At 33.1% G+C, this 21,071-nt stretch overlaps 3 protein-coding genes across 3 annotated transcripts; 2 read left to right on the top strand and 1 right to left on the bottom strand.

Moving 5' to 3' along the window:
- Positions 1 to 1,764: 1,764 nt before the first annotated feature.
- TRIADDRAFT_51425 (uncharacterized protein) lies at positions 1,765 to 5,230 on the top strand (the record flags this gene model as incomplete). The annotated part of the gene is made up of 10 exons (XM_002108442.1): positions 1,765 to 1,818; positions 2,844 to 3,055; positions 3,375 to 3,474; positions 3,588 to 3,682; positions 3,786 to 3,897; positions 4,009 to 4,140; positions 4,305 to 4,380; positions 4,519 to 4,675; positions 4,840 to 4,981; positions 5,045 to 5,230. 10 exons carry the CDS (start codon positions 1,765 to 1,767, stop codon positions 5,228 to 5,230), a joined length of 1,266 nt encoding a protein of 421 aa, XP_002108478.1.
- A 4,610-nt stretch (positions 5,231 to 9,840) lies between these two features.
- Positions 9,841 to 13,847, top strand: TRIADDRAFT_18834 (uncharacterized protein; the record flags this gene model as incomplete). Its single annotated transcript, XM_002108441.1, has 20 exons — positions 9,841 to 10,041; positions 10,178 to 10,273; positions 10,368 to 10,489; positions 10,564 to 10,711; positions 10,820 to 10,941; positions 11,025 to 11,136; positions 11,233 to 11,314; positions 11,394 to 11,461; positions 11,589 to 11,648; positions 11,751 to 11,845; positions 11,950 to 12,038; positions 12,187 to 12,296; positions 12,407 to 12,499; positions 12,568 to 12,694; positions 12,780 to 12,869; positions 12,951 to 13,000; positions 13,085 to 13,231; positions 13,308 to 13,418; positions 13,489 to 13,560; positions 13,731 to 13,847. 20 exons carry the CDS (start codon positions 9,841 to 9,843, stop codon positions 13,845 to 13,847), a joined length of 2,112 nt encoding a protein of 703 aa, XP_002108477.1.
- Positions 13,848 to 14,399: 552 nt separating this feature from the next.
- On the bottom strand, positions 14,400 to 20,167 carry TRIADDRAFT_51423 (uncharacterized protein; the record flags this gene model as incomplete). The annotated part of the gene is made up of 15 exons (XM_002107642.1): positions 14,400 to 14,445; positions 14,534 to 14,606; positions 14,763 to 14,839; positions 14,962 to 15,065; positions 15,264 to 15,347; positions 15,498 to 15,651; positions 15,754 to 15,824; positions 15,915 to 15,980; positions 16,480 to 16,654; positions 16,761 to 16,849; positions 16,941 to 17,060; positions 17,705 to 17,778; positions 17,903 to 17,954; positions 19,084 to 19,087; positions 20,082 to 20,167. The coding sequence occupies 15 exons, from the start codon at positions 20,165 to 20,167 to the stop codon at positions 14,400 to 14,402; spliced, it is 1,275 nt and encodes a 424-aa protein (XP_002107678.1).
- Between the last annotated feature and the right edge of the window lie 904 nt (positions 20,168 to 21,071).

Below are 21,071 nucleotides of genomic sequence, written 5' to 3'. Positions count from 1 at the left end.
ACTTTACATTTATGACTATTTTATAAGAGTTTTAACGTTACGTTAATACCCATCTTCTAGAAATAGAAGCTTAATTCGAATATTCTTAATCACATTTGTCAGGCAGATATACGAACGTATTGAAATGGTAAGTAAGAAACATTTTTTCATGTATTGGTATTAATAAAAACGCTATGGATAAGAATAATTATCATTGCTAGGGTGATCTATTTGATCATAAATCTATTGTGTTTAGATACACTAGCAAATATATAAGGCGTAATTTACCGTAGTCTTTTAGAACTAGAATTGATTGAATTTCTTCAACCGAATTTTTATTTCTTGGTTTAATCTACACTTAATGATCGTACTGTATAATAACAAGAACGTAGCAAAGCATGCACTGAAATAGCACGTAGTTTTCCTTCTTTGCTATATTTTACTGGTTTGTAAATTATAGCTTTGTACGAATACACTAGATATGCGAGAGTGTATTATTGTTACTTGTTACGGGTTATTAAGAAAAATCTTAAGATAATTAAAATGATTAAGTATCGATACCAGAATAAGTTATTCTTTATTTATAGAAGCACCAAGAAAAGAGGTCTACTAGAATAATAGGTCTATACAGTACTTTATCCACTCGTAGCTTATAATAATTGGCTTCCTGCAAGTTGATCAATATAGTTTATCAACTCGATAGTAATACGATGGGTCAATCGCTGAAAAAGCTCGATAATAATACATAAAATCATACGTTATCAACTGTTTCATGTTGACGTCGTTGATTTACACACTCATATAATTATAATTGTCACATGTTGACAACGACGGAACAGGAGTGCCCAGTGGACATGCATACCTCAAAACTTAATTTAACACAGATTCTGAAATCATTTCACTTTAGGTAAATTTGTAGTCTGTGTGCTTATACGATCTCGGAAATAGCATAAATTGAAGTAATAATTGCTAGTATGTGCATACAATGTCCTCAAATAACGATCACTAGTAGGATACGAGCGCAGAATTTATACAAGAAGCGATTGTGCTGAATATAGTTCCGTTGTTCCACAGTGGAGTATAAGTTTAATAATGAAGCTAGTGGGGTAGATATGATTAGTCTTCCTAGATTATTTTAAGTTAGCATCAACATCATATATTTATTTAACCAATTTTGAATTAAGTTGTTCCTGTTGTACAGCATTCTGCTTACTTGAGGGCTTACGGATCAGACTTTAGTTTTCGATTAATAAATTAATGCAGGTACAACGCCAGAATTCTGATGTGATTTTACTATTGAAGGAAATCCTCACGCATTCATTGTCATCGAGAATAACAAATGTATATATAGAATGTGTATCCAAGACGTCTATATCAGTACCGTTTATGAAGAATGAGATGAGCCGAACAAATTAGCATAGAACTACTTCCAGATCATCCAATTTCGTTGTTTTTCTTGATTTCCAGTGCTGTATTTAGCGATTTTATACTGTACACTTTGTATAGTCTACTGTAGCAATCTCTCTAATACGGTACGGAATACACCTGGTATTAATTATATTAGCATTTAAATACAAATGGATAGTTATTAATAGTTTGCTACCCAGATGAATATTGCAATTGGTCGACCTTTGAGTTACCTTTATGCTCTTAAGCAGCGGCAAATGGCAGAGAATAAACCAGTCGAAATTCAGAAATGGAGAAATGGTGGCCATGGTAGCATGTAGGACAATGGTCTCCGCTACAGTACGGTTCAAGTACTGTAGGTGCAGTACAATGTACACTATGTGGGTTTTGCGTACTGTAGCAGAGTTGGCAGCTAAAATTAAAATTGGTAAGGTAATTTCTATGGTAAAAGGCTTATGTTTGCGCTACAATGCAGTCGACCATTATGCACGCTAATACTGCAATCGATTTCGCGTTACAAACATGACGTTGGCTGAAATGAACTAACGCAAGACACAATTTCGTACTCATACTAATGTTAGCAAAAGTTTATAGGTAAGTTGCACTGTATAGTGTAGAAGCATCTTTACTTTCCAATGGATTGACTTGAGAAATCATAAGCAGCCATTGCGCAAACGCAATAAAAACCTGATTACCACGGTAACGGTCTAAAAATACGAACTGACTATTAGAATGACCAAAGGCAATTACGACGACTGCTGGAAGCGACGATATAGCCAAGAAGCAGCGAAAACCTCCGTTCTGTATTTCTAATTTTTATAATTGTACATTTGTACAGTATTGTCAGTTATAAATTTCATAACGTACTTTAATAGGCAATACTCTTAGTGGATAGTGTTGGCGTAGTATTTTTTAGCTTCTTAAGTAGTTGCTCAGATCGTAATCACGCATTCTAGTTGGTAGCATAAGATACGAACGAGATCTACATTAGTTGATCAAGCGCTAGATTTAATAATAATAATAATAGTAGGCTAGTGTTTTAATTTTGATAATATAATTGCGATACGACTATATTATAAGTATACCAAGTTATCTGCAAATTTAATCAGTTATACTTGTACTTATCCTGCAGTTATATAGGATAGTGAAACGTGCACATCAATTAATATATGGACGTGCAATACACTAATTATATAATTAGTGGAGAAAAATAATTGTAATAAGATACAGTATTAATTATAGATCATACCAATTTGTAAATAACTTTGCTCAAAATTGTATACAACAGATTGTCAACGATGATTAACCAGTTATTTTAATGTACAGTATATATCCATAACATTCATGGTTTTAAAGCAGTGTTGTAATTTGGCCTCGTCGACATTCTGAAGCCCTTAATTCAAACCTTATCAAACGATTCCTGATTCATATTGTGCTGATATCACATAATATCATAGCAATTAAGTATGAACCCAGAATTTTCTCGGATGCAAGACTATCCTATAGCTACGGCCGGTACCTATCAATCATCTTGGACGGAACCATTCGCAGATAGCGCTGCTACAAATGAAAATCGAGGGATTACTGCATTAGAAATAGCTCAAAAAAATTCCAAAAATAAGGCTATAAATTATTCCAATGATCATTATTTTAGAAGATATAGTTTCAGGTAAAAAGATTACAAGTTAAGAAATCATTATAGATTATCTTCGTCGCCGTTGTAGGCAACAAATTCGCTTTTAATTTATCCTATCAATTTTATACTTGCAATGCGAATGCAATACTCTTAACAGTAGTTTTTAAAGGCATGCTTGTATCATCTAGACTTCAAACGAGTGTTTCGATCAGCTTGATAATTAATGACGCATTTTGTAATAAGTTAATTGAATTGATAGTCATTAGGCTCTATATTAGAACTACAAATCAACTTTATGGGTTTTTATTGCACAGTAATTTTCAGTGAATCGTGTTATTGGCATTTTTCACAGTACTGTCGAAATACTCGCTGTCAGAGTTATTGAGAAGTGTTGGTGGTCTTATCGAGATCGTCAGGTTTTCAAATTATTGAAAGATGCTCTATGTAAAGCGGTAAATGTTGACACTAAATAACTGTAGTATACTAGATACTGAAATAGTTTTATACTTAATTTCTTTTCGATTGAAAGCATACTCACGCAAGGATTATATTCCTTATAACACAGGAAACATCAATCAGCTTCGATGTTATACGAAAAATATGTCCAACAGAGTCAGAATTGTTAAAAGATAAAGCATTGTCTGCAAAAATTCGATTTAGGTAATTTAAAATTATGCGAGATCGTGCGACTATTTTTGAAAGATGCTTCTGTAGCTTGGTTTATAGTAAGATTAACATTTCCGTAAATTTACAATTACATTAGATTTGGTGGTCAAGAGTTTCCTCCAAGTATTTTGTTTAAGATTTATATTGACAGAAGAAATCTTGGAGTAAAGTACTATAATGGCAGAACAATTATAAAGCCTGCATCCCAGGTATGATTTAATATATATGAAATTGATGCTATATTCCATCCTGGTAATTGCGTCATGCCTTATGCAGTAAGATCATATAGTTGATATAATAATTTTATATTCAAATCATAGGCAGCTGCTGATGCATGCAAAATGATGGGCTACAGAAAATTCTATGATCAAATGATCGCTGATGCTTGGGATAGAGAATGTCATGAAATCACTGATGAAATTGATGTTGTTACGCTACAGGATTATCTTAAGGTATTTAATATGTGTTATTCTATCAAATAAAGCTGGCTTGATCCAAAGGTTTATTAAAGATATTTTTTAACGCATACAAAGTCAACAATTACAATTATCATAGCTCTCATAAACACATATTAGTACTAGTAAATATCGAAATTAACAACAAACATTATCTCTAGCTTCAAAGTAACTTGGATGAGAAAGAAGCAGCGAAAGGAGGCAAAGAAAATTTGTGGCGACGATTGTCACTAGAAAGTAATTTTAATTATAAATCTTTACATATATAAAAGCATTTTTAAGAATAATTATATTAGTAGGCATGCATAATTTAATGTTCGTGACTGTGAGGTATACAATTTTTAAATAAGCGCTTTTCTAATCAAACCATTTTAGATGTTCCACGCCATCATATTATGCATGATGTTCTATCCTATATGGCTACTGGAGTAATAACTAGAAAGCTTGTAGATCAAGCCCCTCAGATGGTAGATTACTATGTTCCAAATTCTGGATTGCCTTTGGGTCCACCAATATTGGCACAAACCCCATTGTAATATGATATTTAAGATAACATTAACATCATTAAACAATCCTGTAGTACATTTACTAATATTTTAATAACAGCCAGGAACCGATTGTGTAAATTATATACTGTAGTATTGTCATAACGCATCAAGCAGCTAATTCTTACGTTGATTTCTTTCATTTGAATAGATCTGCTACAACATCTAATGATAGAGCAGGTTTACCAACAAACCAAGAAACTTCCCAAAGCAAACGCCGATCAAGAAGAGCTCAAAAACGTGTAGCATCTATGAGAAAAAATTACCTTAATCAAGATTTCGAAAGCAATGAGGTGAAAAAATATTTCAAATTCAGTAATTGGAATATTTATAACTGAGATTTTCATTTTCTGTAGCCGAATAATGATAATAAGCGGCAAAGTAATCAGGTTATAGGTTATAGAGGCACGCAACAAGACAGAAAGTCAACCTCACGTACAAATATTGATGATATCATATTTGAAGGAAATGAATGGGAAGAACAAGCAGGAGAATTATACGAATGGTCCAGGGGATTATCCTATGATGACGACATAAATTAATTAAACTTGGCCGAATCTAAACTTGAATCCGTATTTTAATATCCACAGTAAATGCATAAGCAATATCAATATACGCATTGTTTGCAGCGTTGAAAATATTTTACTAATGGTATCGAAAAGAATGAATTTTGTATTGGAGACTGAAAGAGTTATTAATATCTATTGGCACGACCTCATGGACTTGAACGCGTACTGTACATTTTATTTCCATTTATTGATATAGAGAGAAAACTTTATTCTAAAGAAATCCAACGATGTATGTTCGTTACCGGTAATCATAAACTCTCACTTTGCAGATTTTCGCTAGTATTTTATATATTTGATTAAGTATGTTAAACGCGTAGGCTATTATTATTATCATTGTTATTATTGGTTATTTTCAAGTTTCGAAGAAATTACCTTGAGTCAATTACAACAATATTGACTTGCATTCTAACCGTTGACAATCAGGATTACTACAGATTATTTGTACTATAAACACTTTCAAGCAAATACAATTTTATTTCTTCAATATCGAATAAAAATTTTCTTGATCATGATTCTATACCTTTTATGAAAGATGAATACTAGATACCTTTGTATACAAGATAACAGTATGAAAAATTGCTCAATATGCTTTAATACGAGTATTATATAATGATAATCTGCCTACTGAATGGATTGCAGCAATATTCGTCAATTCTATACCGTACCAGGGACTTTTTTTAAGAGAAAATTCTTGAAAAGTCCCCGATCGTACGCGTTGTATTTCCACTCTTAGTCGTTAACGTTAGCACGAGGAACTTTGATACACTCCTCCTAGTAAGCTTACTGAAAGTCTCTTTTATTTAGGATTTACTGCATTTCAATAGTATAGCCGTAAAAGCGTATTATACCCTAATCTTAGTAATTCATTACCTTATGTTATGCTAACACGTTAGGTGCAGTACAACAAGTTACTATATTCTTACATACATAACAGTACGGATACTACGATTAATTTACGGAATAGATAATATATATCGTAACTACTGTAACAACAGAACTGTATAGCATAAATCCTCTTCATACTCTAGTATACCAGCGTATCATGATTTCTTAATCTATTGCATTCTACCTTACCATTCTTAACCTCCTATTTAGTTATAGTCTTCGTGCAAAGTATTGCATCTAGACTATCGTGTCGGATTGGTAAGTCCAATAAGCTAATAATGGATCACATATTAAATACGAGTTTATGCTTGTTAATCCTTTATCTTAGATTATTATAGAATAGTAAGAATGGACATCGTTCTTCAATAGCATCTTATTTAAGAAATGACTTTATGCATCAAGTTAATAGTCTAGATTAATAGAAAATCCAACAGATCAAACGGAGCAAATAGTTCGTATACCTGGCGTATTGTGGCCGTATTCGTATTTTCTCAATAATCATTCAAATGGAGATTTTTTGTTATACTGTACTGTACGCCAAGTCTACTACCACCACGGTATACCAGAATAGATATGACTTAAGTCACTTGAATGGTTGGTACAGTATTTGAAGTTCGTTAAACTTACTTGACCTTCATTTTTGCTTTTACTTGTTTCATTGTTCCAATTTCCGATTCGAGAATAAAATTGATTACTCCTAGCAACTATAAACTTTATTATAATGAAATCAAGTGCGATAGTACATTTGTGGCCTTAATAAGCACGACTATCTTCACTTCCACGTAGCAGCATTTGTGCCCTAATATAATGCGCAACATTGGATAATATTTTAAAATTTGAATACATTTCGACATCACATTATTCTAGCGGTACCTTAATAATCCTGCTATCCTATTCTTGTTTAAAATAAAACTACTTTCCCTTTGCAACCATCATCAGTCGTCAATTTTATTTTATTACGAGTTTCAGTGGTTGATAACCCGTAATTCTGAATGTTGCCATTTCATATTAGTATTGCAAAGTGTTTCAAATACCCTAACCCCCAAGTGTACCACATACATGTCATACTAGATTAACATCCATAGATGATTATACGTCTTCGTGTATCATAGACCATAGTACAAAGTCTTCTGTCTGAACCTTGTGATGTTGATTATCCTTTCACAATCCTCATACCCTGTCTCTACTTGCTTCATTAATAATTTATTCATTAAAATAAAGCTATTTTCCTTCTCAACAATCATCTGTCGTCAATTCTGTTCCAAGTTTGAGCAGATGCTAACTGACAATTCTGAATATGCCAACTTTTATATTCGTATTGCAAACGCCCAACCTCAAAGCGCTTTTGGCCATCTTTGGCCTTAGACTGGTAGGTTTACACCCATTGCAGCGAGTCTCATTGCTTGAGCATATGGAGGACTGTCTGGATCATTTCGTAGTGCGTACTGGTACCTTAGTAGTAAAGGATCCGATCCGGACCAGCGTACCATACTTAGCGGACTACAGTATATAGTACTGTACAGTACTGTACTGTACTGTACGAGTCAGTACAATACCGTACAACAATGTTATCATACTGTAATACAATGATGCAGTGGGCTGACACGGGAGCGTGTCCGCTCAGTCAATAGTCGTTGCACATTGGTTCGTTGTTCATGGTAGAGTGAGTCTATCTGCGATTGAGGTTCCACAGCTGTTTTCACCATTGACTAGGCAGCCATTACTGAGACTTTGAACTTTCCTCGTTCATGTTCTATAATCCAGAGTAATCCTCTTCAATCGATGTCAAAATGTCTTCCAAGATTGGTATAAATATAGCCAACAGGATCTTTTGGCTACGACAAAGTTCTTGCAAGTATAACAACAGGTAATATGTCGAGCTTTGAAAAAATTTCAATTCATTTTGAATCTCTTTCAGCACTTTTCTCCCCACCACAGCAGATTGGAACATGCCTTTGTGCTTTGGTAGTGATTTTCAGTCATAGATAGACGACAGTGTCTATGCTATCCACCGAGGTAGCTATTCGTTAGAATGATGGTAGCAAAATTGAGTTAGATGGCGTAAAATGTTCCAGTTATCCTTATAAACATTTTATCATTGACCGTGGTTGGCTGTTGTGAGCTCCAACCGACAGGAATGCAATACTTCTAGTAGCGTACTTATCAACAGTGCAAATATTTTCCTATCCTAAAGGGTCATTGAATCGAATCTTTGAGCAATGGATAGATAGTAGTATCAATACTGATCCAGGAGTAGCAGTAAGGATGAGTTAAGCGCAGTAAAACCTCTTAGTGTCTTCGTTTTTCTTATATTCTTTCTATGACCATTGGCTTGGGCCAGCTTCAACCTTCCAAGTTAGAACATGGAGTTTGATGCAGCTGTGGATAGATGGCGTCTGTAGGACATGCTGTACTCGCCAAGCAGTAGCAGTGTAGTGAAATTTGGCCAAATTTTTGAGTCATTGTAACTCACCTTCTGATTCCGTAACCGTTAGCGAGCACAAGCTCGAACTTCGATCCTGATGCTAATTTGTCCATTAAATGAGTTCATTGCCTATGTAAACTTGAGCAGTTGAATAGCACTGTTGACCCAAAGTGCTCCCTAGAGCAATTAGGAGCAGTAGGAATGATTTTCTATCCAAACAATCTTGAACGGTAGATAGAGAATATATGCTTGGATCTAAATCTGAATTAGCTTGTTATTATCCCGTAGACTGTGTATAAAGCCTTCATACCCTGCTTCATCCTAACCCAGAATTGCTCTGTAAAATAGTTGATACACAATTTCTACGCTTCTTGTAAACTTTCAATGCAAATTACCATCACTTTACATCGTTCGATGAGTAGCATGCTTAGACCTAAGTACTTTACCTTCCTAACGTTAATATCGGTATTATAATTAATCAAACTTTATTTTCATTAAAGGCAATGCAAAGACTCTTCCCTTACGTAATACTATAGGATAACCATAGACCACTCGAAGAAGCCGTAGTTTCCCCTAGCTTCTTCTAGTGGCCCATGGATTAACGCATAACGAATTAATCCAACAGGATTAATAAGAAATAAATATTATTGATTAACCACGTTGTAATTGGATTGCTTATATTTTGCTATCGCATTATAGGAGACCGATCGTTACATTGAGAAATCTTTTCGAAAGATATCAATCAACAGGTATTATTCCACACTATTGTTAGTAAATATTGGTGGTGAAATTGATATCAAGATAAGGATAGAACTAGTTGTAGACTCATGGCAGTAGATTAAAGCCTCCTGTAACATTGTCCTGACGTGCGACTTTTTGGGCAATCGAGTTTGCATTAGTATTTGAAATAATCATGTTTTACAATAATCTTAATTATAAATTCTATTGATACCCATTTTGCAATGAGTCATTTAGCAAAAAATAAGTAGATTTTAACGGCATCTGTGCTTGCAATTACATCTTATATGTTGTTATTTTCATGACTACCAACTAATATTGTAGTAAGCGTTCGATAGTAGTACTCGTATAATTAAGAAATAAATCTATCAACTACCATTGCTGCTTGCATTACTTAGCTTATTTTTACCTTTTGCTGTATTCAATATAGATATCGTTATAATTATTATGTTTCCAATGTGCTGTTTTAACTTTAACCATTAGATAACACTTGATACACAGTAGTTGCTGCTAAATTATATACTCGTAATCCAGCATGATTAGGCTTTTTTATTTTATCATTCACCAAAACCATCTTTTTATCCCAATAGAAGTCAAAAGAAAGAAGATTTCCAAAGTCTTAATAGCGAATCGCGGTGAAATTGCTTGTAGGGTGATTAAAACTGCCAAATCGATGGGCATTAAGACTGTAGCCGTATATAGTAGTGCAGACCAGGGGTCGATGCACGTTGAAATGGTAACTCGTTGTTTATAATTTATTTTACTTATCCTCTATTGGTAAATGATACCGTGTCTTCCCGATTCGACAGTAATATATGGCGACTATTTGTAATTGAATGAAGTTTTGAATCGGATAATTTACATCTTTATAGGCCGATGAAGCATACTATATTGGTGAAGCACCATCACGGGATAGCTATTTGCGGGGCGATAAAATTCTTGATATTGCAAATTATTGTGGAGCTCAAGTAAACGCTTAATCTTTTGTAGTTTATTCCTTGTTACGTATGCTATTTTGCAACGAACGTGTAATTTACAGTTCGTAATATTCCTATCCAAAAGGCTATTCATCCCGGATATGGTTTCCTATCTGAAAACGCGGACTTTGCTGAACTTTGTGAATCCCAAGGGATAGTATTCATCGGTCCGCCAGCAAGCGCAATTCGAGATATGGGTCTTAAGAGGTTTTCAATAGAAAAATTTATTCCTCTGATGAACCTAGCTTAAAACTTATTACATATTATTCTATCTCTTAAAGCACTTCCAAGCAAATTATGGCGGATGCTGGTGTCCCAATTATAGAAGGATATCATGGTGAAGATCAAGCGGATGCAAAACTAAAGGATGAGGCTAGTCGTATCGGGTATCCTGTCATGCTAAAAGCCGTCTGTGGAGGTGGTGGAAAAGTTAGTGAAGACGTTCTATTTCTTTGCAAATGTTGTTTTTATGCAACCTTGTAAATCATTATTGCTATGAATGGATGTTAATATAGCTACATTCTTACATATTTATAGGGTATGAGAATAGTCATGAACGAAGGCGAATTTGATCAAGCTTTGGAATCTGCAAGGCGTGAGTCGCTAAAGTCTTTTAATGACGATAAGATGATTGTTGAAAAATATATTGAAGAGCCACGGTGAGCTAAGATAGAAGAGAAATAGTAAAGTAAACGGTGTTACAATTGTCTTAATTAAAACGAATTTATTATGCAATTAATAGACATGTCGAGGTGCAAGTGTTTGCCGATCAACATGGGAACGCAGTCTACTTGAGTGAAAGGGATTGCAGTGTTCAACGAAGACACCAAAAAATTATTGAAGAAGCACCAGCCGTTAGTATTTACAGTTAATACTTCCTATTTCACGACTGTTTATTACTTATTCAGTGCATACGTAACATGACTTATCTCAAATTACCTATTATACAGCCGGGATTGTCAGAAAGTATTAGGCATGAAATTGGAGCAGCTGCAGTGAGAGCGGCAAAGGCTGTAAATTATGTCGGTGCAGGTAAAGGTCAAGATTTCAATGTTATATTTAGGCTTAAAAAGTATTTGAAACAATTTGACATTGCGTGTAAAAATTCTAGGTACGGTAGAATTCATCATGGATAAACATAAGAAATTTTTTTTTATGGAAATGAACACCAGGTTGCAGGTAAAATTAATTTTTTGCTTACGTAGACAATAAATACCAGTGCGTTATAGTGGATAGAATAGTAAAATGGATTTCCATTGATCTGGATACTTTTTAGTACAACGTTTTCTAATTTGATATTATGTAGGTTGAACATCCCGTTACAGAATTGGTTACGAACACTGATCTAGTAGAATGGCAGCTGCAGGTAATACCTAAGTTAACCTAATGTTAACTATTCGAAATCTAATGTTGCCTAAATAGTTATTCAATTGCCCTTCATATCTGACGCTTCGATGATAAACATTAGGTAGCTTCCGGTAAAGAACTTCCCTTACTCCAAGGAGACATTGAGCCATATGGACATGCAGCCGAAGCAAGAATTTATGCAGAAGATCCTAATAAGTAAGATTTTTATCAGATTTGTATTGAGAAGTTGAACGTCGTTTTAAGTTACCGTGTCTAAAAGACTGGGTTATGCCGTAATAGTTATTCTATCGTTACTTTAGCAATTTTCTCCCAGGAGCTGGACCATTAAGGCATCTCAAGTTTCCTCTTAACTCAGATTCTGTAAGGATTGACACAGGTGTCACTCAAGGTAAATAAATATATCAAATGCACTCACATAAGCATGTACTGTAGTAAGCTAGTATCATTACCTAGGGAGTATACAGTATACTATAAATGGCGGTGATACCATACTGGCACCACACTTTCTGATAGCAACGCTGATTATTTTTTTACAGGTGATAATGTTTCAGTGCACTATGACCCTATGATTGCCAAGTTGATTGTTTGGGGAGAAGATCGTGAATCGGCTTTACGAAAACTAGTCTATTCTCTTAATGAGTGTCATGTATGTGTGCAAGCTGGTTAAGGAATGAATAGCTTAAGAATAGCATACCATTAAAATAATAAGTATCGATAAGAGAATAATCGGCATTTCTATACGCGTAATTAACCTAGGTGGTTGGATTAAATACGAATCTAAGATTCCTAACTGATTTGGCTAGCCATCCCGAATTTATTGCTGGAAATGTTCATACTGGCTTTATTCAAGTAATTATAATTATGCAAAATATCGAATAAAGTATCGATCTGAAATGGTTATCTATGCTGTAATTTAGGAGCATGAAAATTCGCTCTTTGAGTCTACCAAGTCGGTACTTTCGTGCGATCAGTCGGCTTTGGCTTGTTTGAGTTTATTATTATTCGAACAGAAAGACGGCTTATTAAGGGATATGTTCATTTCACGTACGTAGTTTACTCACGTTATATCACAATGTATTTATCAGAAATGGAAATTAACATGCTATGTACTATTCCATCTTTATTGTAGAAGACCTATATTCTCCTTGGAATTCAACGTCTGGACTCAGATTCAATACCCTTTATTCAAAATCGGTTACGTTAATGGATGGTGAAAGCGGTATAAATATGTTTACAGTTTTACTAGGTACTGTATCGTGCTTCAATATTGGCTAATTATGCTCTAAAATTTCATATTCAGAAATGAACTTTTTAGTTACCTATAACCGTGATGGCAGCTATTCTATTAAGGTAATGTAGCTTTTAGTAAATACGAAAATAACTCTTACTCTAAATTGGTTTATGCATATTGAACTTAGTAAAACCGTTTCTTAGCTTTCTGACACGTTAGAAATGGAAGTAGCCGGCAAGATATTTGATGCCGAAGACGACGATACTATTTTCATAAATGCGGTCGTCAATGGAGTGAAGCATACTGCTAGCGTAGTGCGCTATAACGACTGCCTTCACATTTTTACTGCTGTATGTAATTTACGAATGAATGGTTATGCAGCAGGCTTTAATCTCTTAAATTCAGCATTATATTTCACCTTTTCAGGATGACTCGTTTAAAGTTCAAGTTCCCCTACCTAAATTTGTGACAATGCAACAAGATAGTGCAATTACTGGTGCTGGGACTGTTGCACCTATGACCGGCGCCATCATTAAGGTTATTATAATTTATTTTATTTTGTCATGAGTAAAAATATTAAAACTGATCTTTCTGTTACAATTGCCAGGTCTTGGTAGAAAATGGCCAGAAGGTCGAGGCAGGCGACGTCTTAATGCTCATTGAGGCCATGAAAATGGAAGTAAGTGTAATATGAACTATTTGGTTATTAAAGAATAGCACACTACTATCTCTCATAGAAATTTATAAAGTTAGAAGTAATTTGGTGTTCTTTCTTCTGTTACCTAATAACAAGTAACTCATTGCTTTATCGCTACATTCCTAAAATTTTCTAAATTTTTTGACGTATAGCACAAAATAGTGTCGCCTAGATCGGCAACCGTAAAGACAGTGTTGTTCCAGGAGGGTGATTCAGTGGAGAAAGATCAATCACTGATTATTTTCGAAGAATCTGAAGACAATGAATAAAAGTAGGCTTTAAAATCTAGACTGGCAAGCAGTTACAATTTTGTGCCAAATGATACGGTACTAGAGACAAATTTGAATGATATTATTTAATCGATCGTTTTTTTACAGATTTGATCCATACCTGCAGATACGAAAAAGGCACTCTATTTTAACTACTGCAGCTTACGGTAATTTCTTTGAATAGTTTATTTTCGCATATATTCTCAAAATTGGTTTAAGTGTTAATTGAAAATTGTATGAATGGTCGTATATCATCTGAACTAAAACATAACTATGAAGGTGTTGCGATATACAAGTGATATACATGTATTCTTTGTATTGTGATGCCTTCTCTTATACAATCTTCTCTGACTATGAAATCCAGGAGACCAAATCATTTTTAAATCTGTTATGAAGCCATTTATTACTTTGTAGTACTGTATATTATTATTTAACATTCTTTATATCACGGTAGATCCATGCTTAAAGCTAAGATTGGCATAATTAAAAGATTGTTAATTGTTGACAGATCCGTAGTCGATTCTTATTTCTTTGTACTCCAATAGGCAATAGCTATTTCGAGATTGAGCTATGACTACTAATTTTAACACCACTCCATCTAGAATTTAAAATTATGATTGGCAGTATTCAGTATAAGCGAGTTGAGAAAAAAGATAATCATTTTTGTCAGACAATTTTCTACTTACTTCGTACGTATGCAATGATTAATAAGAGGTTCGACATTATCCTTATTTTTGGGCATATAGGTTTGCAAGGTGTCTACATGAAATTAGATGATCATAAATTATTGGATAATGCTATACCACTGTATGGGATAATAGTGTATTCAAGTAAAACTCGTACAGTTGACGAAAATAGTCATGATAATCGTAACTACTATAGAATGTTAGCTATCGGTTCGTGATCGTTTCTTACCGATATGAATCCGTTGAAGCTCCGTCTGACTTACTAATCCAGTATAGTACCATAAATGAAATTGCCTTTCCGCTTTCCTATGTCATAAAAAATTTAACCGTGATAAGTAGCGTTTTTACAACCAATAATTTACCTACTATTATTAGCAGATCTAGATAGCAAGTAGATTTATATAAATTCTAATTTATGTTTCTATTACCAATCGTTTAACAAATCTCTTTTACAAGAAAAGATAACAGCAAAGCTGAGTTCGATATTTACAACCCATATGGGATATTTTGGTGTTTTGAGCTTACTGCCAACCTAGAATTTTTCATGATACAATTAGAGTTATGTTGGGGAAAGCTAAAATCAGTCTGTATTACTGCAAATACTGATTGCATGTCATAGGCAAGTAAATTATACAACGTGAGTATCTGCAATTCTTTAGAAGTTTCATAACTGGTAATATCAAAAGCCGTTCAGGTTTTCAATCACTCTATTAGACATAAATATTTATACCGTATAGTTGCCTTCAGCGACATGTTCCATCAGCGTGAGTAGGCCTACTACTCCACGTTTGTCAATGCCAAAAAGGGGTTGTTGCTATTCGTACGAATCAAAAATGACTTTTACGCACTTAACAAGCAATGAGCTTAAATCTATTTCCATAACTTAGTGATTTACACAATGAAGATAATAATACTATATTGATTATAATATTACTTATCAATTAATTATTAAGGGTATACAAACCAGAGGCTTTCGTAACTTGTAATCGTAATCCAAAATGCCATTAAAAACATAAGAGACAGCTTTGCCCACTAGTAGCAAGTTGATTAATTCTTGCGAGCATCTTTCATTCTCAGTCAGTAAGATCTTCTCTGGATCATCCATATCATTTCGTATGCTATCATAACAAAATAGATCGATTAAACTATACTACTACAGCTTTTTTTTTGTTTACCAGCATGACTAAAATGATTAGTTTTTCAGTTTGAATTATATTTACTTTTCAATCCCTCTGGATAGGATAGCAGAATAAAGAAAAAATGCGACACCATATCCAAATTCATGTTGAAACTGATAAAAACAGATTCGTAGTAGTAAAATTATAGGGGTTATTAAAAGGACAAGTAGATAGTCTTGATCAAAGTCTGTAAACAGCCTTACAATAGGTAATTTCTTCTTGATAAAGTCTCGAAGATCATTAAATGCATTAAATTGATACAGAATTCCCTAATTAATGGAATGAACTGAATTAGTTTGCAATAGCAGTTAAAAGCATTGTGTATACGCGTATAGTAAAAAAATTACTACACAGTACAAGATGCAATAAATATCAAGGAGAGTAATACTTTACAAATTGTTAAATTTGCGACCTAGTTAATTATAATTAACAGTGTATTATTTCTGGATGTGGATAGAATCTAAAAGTGGCAATAGTTATTTGCTGTAATTTATTGTAGTAGGTAGTCCGCGGTGACTAAGTAATGAATCAGCAGCTTGATTCGTTGTCAACTGGCTTCAGTACCTAAGCATGATAACTGGGATATTTCATAACTATATTGCTATGCCGCTATACGCATATAAAAGAGACACTTCACTAGGCTCCAATGACTATTGTATTACGGTATTATGAGAAGCTGTATCGGCAGTGTACAAATCTTTTAGCTAGCTAAATATAGCTTACGATCTTTAGCTAAAAACTGACAAATTCGAGAACTGAATAACTTACATCTTCGGTCATGTCATTCAGCCTAACTTGAGATGCTCCTATGGGTTTTGAACGATCATCATCTGGCGGTAATAAAACGATTGCAGTTTTACTTTCTTCACCGGCAATCCACAGTATATCAGCCAAAGCTAGCGCTAATGCATTTTGTCGTTCCCTTTCATTGACTGCTTTCAATCTGTTAGGCCATGGTAGGCATTTAAAACATTAAATTCGAAATACATGATGATGCTACAGTATAAATGAAAAGCCCAATCAGAAGAAAATTGGGCTTCATTCTCTACCGTTTATAGTTGTTTTCATCGTCTTCATCAAATATTAAATGTCTTAGTACGAATGCTTGTACGACAGCAATAACACCGCATGGTCCATTCTGTTATTAAATAAAATTAGTAAATATGATAATTATTTCAGTTTCTTAATTGGATAGCTGACATAATAGACAACCTGTATCAGTAGTATACCTTATGAATTTTAAGCCCAAAAGGTAATCCATAATTATGTATATGAAAGATAAAACTTTCTCGACACCAGTCAATTTCTTTCGGTACCATTAACTGACCGAAAAGGATCTTTCTTAGAGCCTGATGAATAATATTAAGATAAAATTTGGCATATAATATCTTTTAGCAGTGTAAATCCATGCAAAAGTTGCGGATAATATAGTTTAACCAAATTACAATATAGTATAGTATTTGCTTGCATAATAATATGTAGACTAATTCATGCTCTATCAATATGTAGGTGTATTCACGGAAGTTAGCGATATTTTTTTTTATATAAATCGTCTCTAATCATCATAAATTTACAATTTATTACATCGCAGGTCGTCGCATGTGATCGAAGGAGAAGAAATCAAGTTTCAATGCTAAATATAAAGCAGGTTATGCTCTATAATTAATTTATCGAATAACGTAATATAGCGTATACGTGGAACTGAAAGATGAATTAAAACTTTAAATTGAGCGCTTCAATTGAAATTTATAAGTGAGTTACTGTTAAAATGATTAATTTTTAGTATGAAATCTATAAAGACAGTTTAATTTAACAATAATCGGGGATGAATATTATATTATAAATTAATCATCATTCAATAATGAGACAGTACGAGTAGGTACTACATCAATTTAATGGAGCTACGTCGATAATTAATATGGGATAACAATGAATACATAAAGTAATTTTATATAAATGAGCTAAGATGTAGTCCTTCTAAATTTAATCATACCAGTGAATCCGTTAGACTAATAGTTTTATATTTTTGATAAGATGCAGAAAATCGGGCGGAAGCTTCAATTCGAGCTAAAATAGCAGCATAGAAATCAATAATATTTATGATACAGACATGAGATAAATGAGAATAATAACCCGAATGCCTTCTTTTTCTTGCTTCCGATATAATATAAAAAATACAGTAAGACTTTACCTCGTTCTTTTAACTTTAATTTTACTCTTTCATCTAGAGATAAGATGGCCGTCTACGGATTAAAATTTTTTATTTTAGCTTTGTTGACAAATCGTAGGATTAATTAACAATTTATTTTAATTTTCAGAGTAATGGATGACACATTTCAATTACCTTTTGAGCTTTTTTTCTTGATAGTTATATAGATGTAATAAAGGAAATAGGTTAGTTATTAGCTTAATTATTTATATAATATACCTGATTTCGGTCAGAACTTTAAAGTGAAATTGTTATACTGGGCTACTATTTTTTAATCTAATACTCTCGTGCTATAGGCTAAACTGCCGTTAGTAAATTTCATATATATAGGCGAAAATAAATTGATTGATTCGCATTATGGCGGTATTGTGCTGAATGTACGTGCAGGAAGAATCAGTCAGTCTATGGTCGGTTTGGAAATTAGCATTTAAGTGGTCAGTTATAGTCTCTTCAGAGTTGAATTTCTGTTGTATAGAATTAAACTGAATTCTTATAAGTCGTATTAATCTAGCACATCATTATGTAAGGAATAATTTCAAAGGACTAAATGATTTTGCAAACTGCACATTTAATCTGACATCATCGTGATATACAGTAGATCGATCGATCGAGTCTATTTAGAAGTAATTATAAATGCATAGAATGTAGTTGAGTTCTTATAAGCTGACGTAGTCTATGCTGTATAATGAAATGATGATAATATCCTTATTTAAGCGGCAGAAGGATTGCAACCAATGGATATTATTATCAGCTACATCTTCATTAGTTAAATTGTAGCGTTTAACGATAGACCAGCATATATTGTAATTTAAAATCATGTGCCTATTATTCTAAAATTTTATCAATCTTAATTAGTAGGCTACTATTCTGACTATAAAATTCTTCTGTTTTTTTTGGCACGATAATGTAATCATTATTATCAAGTCTAAGTTATTTCTGTAATTTTTTAAAGCGCTAAAGCAGATTTTCTGTCGTTGTAATAATAGAATAATATATAGTCTCAGGTAGTATAGAATGAAATTAATATTTGTCTTTGCACTCTTTCCATGATTTTTCTAGCCCTGCTAAGGAATTGACTGTGTAATCTATTAGTTGCAGCAACAAGATATAATTTAACTACAGTTAATACTATTTATGATTAAATACTCTCCTTGATTTCTTACCATGCTAAGACATTAGTAAATAATCCAACCTTTACTCATAGTTACAGAAAGCGATTTAATTATAATGCAGTGAATGTTGTTTCATGACTAAAGTCTTTCTATTATTTTCTGATCAAATTAAGACACTAGCTAATATCCTATCTTTTATCCGTTTCTTCTAGCAATATAATAAAATTTAGCTCCAGTCAATATTTTTAAGTAAGCCACTTCTGCTATTTTTGATCAAGTGAAAGCACTGATACCAGAATTTGCCCAATTTTCGTAATAGGCTCATACGATTTTTTAATTTACTATTAACTACAAAATTGGGTTATTGTGCGTTAATATTCTTTAGCTTTTCGATTGTTTACGTATAACGTAAGTTTATTGTAAGACATGAGAAAAATGAATTTGTCGTTGAGAGAGCTTTACTAGACAACTGTACTAGATAAATCTTTACAAAAAATTTCTAACTAAAAGCCTTTAATAAAATAATACTGATGATAAAAAAAGTAGCCAGTGTCGGTACTCGTAAAAAAGTGATATGTTATATTGTTCGCTTAAAGATGATGAAGAAGGACAAACTCATGAATTATTTTGCCCCAATTTTAAAATAAAATAGATGTCAATCTGCTCTACTTTTATAATTCGATAATAGGATTAAGGTGACTAGCTATAGCGAACAACTAGCCAGGATGTGAAAACATGAGTGTTAGATTTTGATATTTGAAGCTAGATTTAGGCTAATATTGAAAGGGAGGGACCATAACCAATTACAAACGTAGATATTAACTTGACATTTATAAGAATCTCGTTATGTTTTAATTTCATGTACTAAATCAAATGTGAACAATATATATAATATTTACTGATATCTCGTTTGTTATTTGTTAAAAATCGACATAATTGCTTATTATGTATGTCGAATATTGTCAATTGGGAGTCAAAATGATTATTGTGTTGTTTAACAGAGATGCCATTATGGATAAATTTTTAACGCTAGATTGAGTGAAACTTACTTGGCCTCTATTTCAAGCGTATCGGCCAATTTTTGCATGGCTTGCTGATCAACGTGAGCTACTACGGATTGTATAGTTTCAGTCATATTTTAGATTTTATGTACTATATCGGTTGAAAGCGTTCCTCTGTAAGTAACTTTTTTCATACAAGTGTTAACCACAATGATCAATTCTAACTAAAGGTGAACTTGTCCTTGAGTTAAGCTTCTGTAAATTTTAAAAAGAAAAAGGCAATAGCTTTATTACTAGTTGTATTACATTAAAGATTAGCTAGCTCTTGACAAATCTAACTTGAAATCGCTAACGTAAACATAAAATAACAGTGTACAATCTCAATTTATATAATTATAATCCTACTTCTCCAACAATCAAAAAAACTAAATGTATAGCTAGGGTAGTTGTTTAGATTGATTTTACAATACTCTTTGGTTTTATTTTAATTAGTTAGATGTTTGTATTATTAAAACAGCATGATATTAAAGGCATCATATCTTGAACTTACCGTTGATTCTACTTCTAAATTTAGCTATAATTCTATTTCGAACAAATTTCTTTATTAAACACGCCTGTAATTACATAGATTTTGCTTGCGTCATGTAGGTTATCATAAATTATCTACATCACTTACTCGTGTATACTATATTACTAAAACTATTAAATACTGACGATAAGGTTACTCAACAACTGAGGATGGCTAAACATTGATTTGGGTTCTACTTCGAGATAAAGGATCAATATCCATCATCAATCTAGTGATTATTTTATATAGTTGCTGACTATTTTTGTAGGACTGCCTGGTTGTTGAAGGTTGACAAAAAAAATTACACAGTTGAATATTCAAAACGCTATGTCTTACCGTGACTGCTAGGCTTTATACCAATTTTTTAACTTTTTGAAACGCCTCCAGCTGTGCCTGTACGGTTATTATCTTAATGCCATAAAAGCCAACACAACAAAAGTAACCAGAAGAAAGAGTAAAGAAAAAGTAAA

The sequence above is a fragment of the Trichoplax adhaerens genome, genomic scaffold (assembly GCF_000150275.1).
Source record: "Trichoplax adhaerens TRIADscaffold_1 genomic scaffold, whole genome shotgun sequence".
NCBI classification, from domain to species: domain Eukaryota; kingdom Metazoa; phylum Placozoa; class Uniplacotomia; order Trichoplacea; family Trichoplacidae; genus Trichoplax; species Trichoplax adhaerens.
The sequence above is the reverse complement of the archived record's forward strand: the minus strand, read 5'-3'. Positions and strand labels throughout refer to the sequence as shown.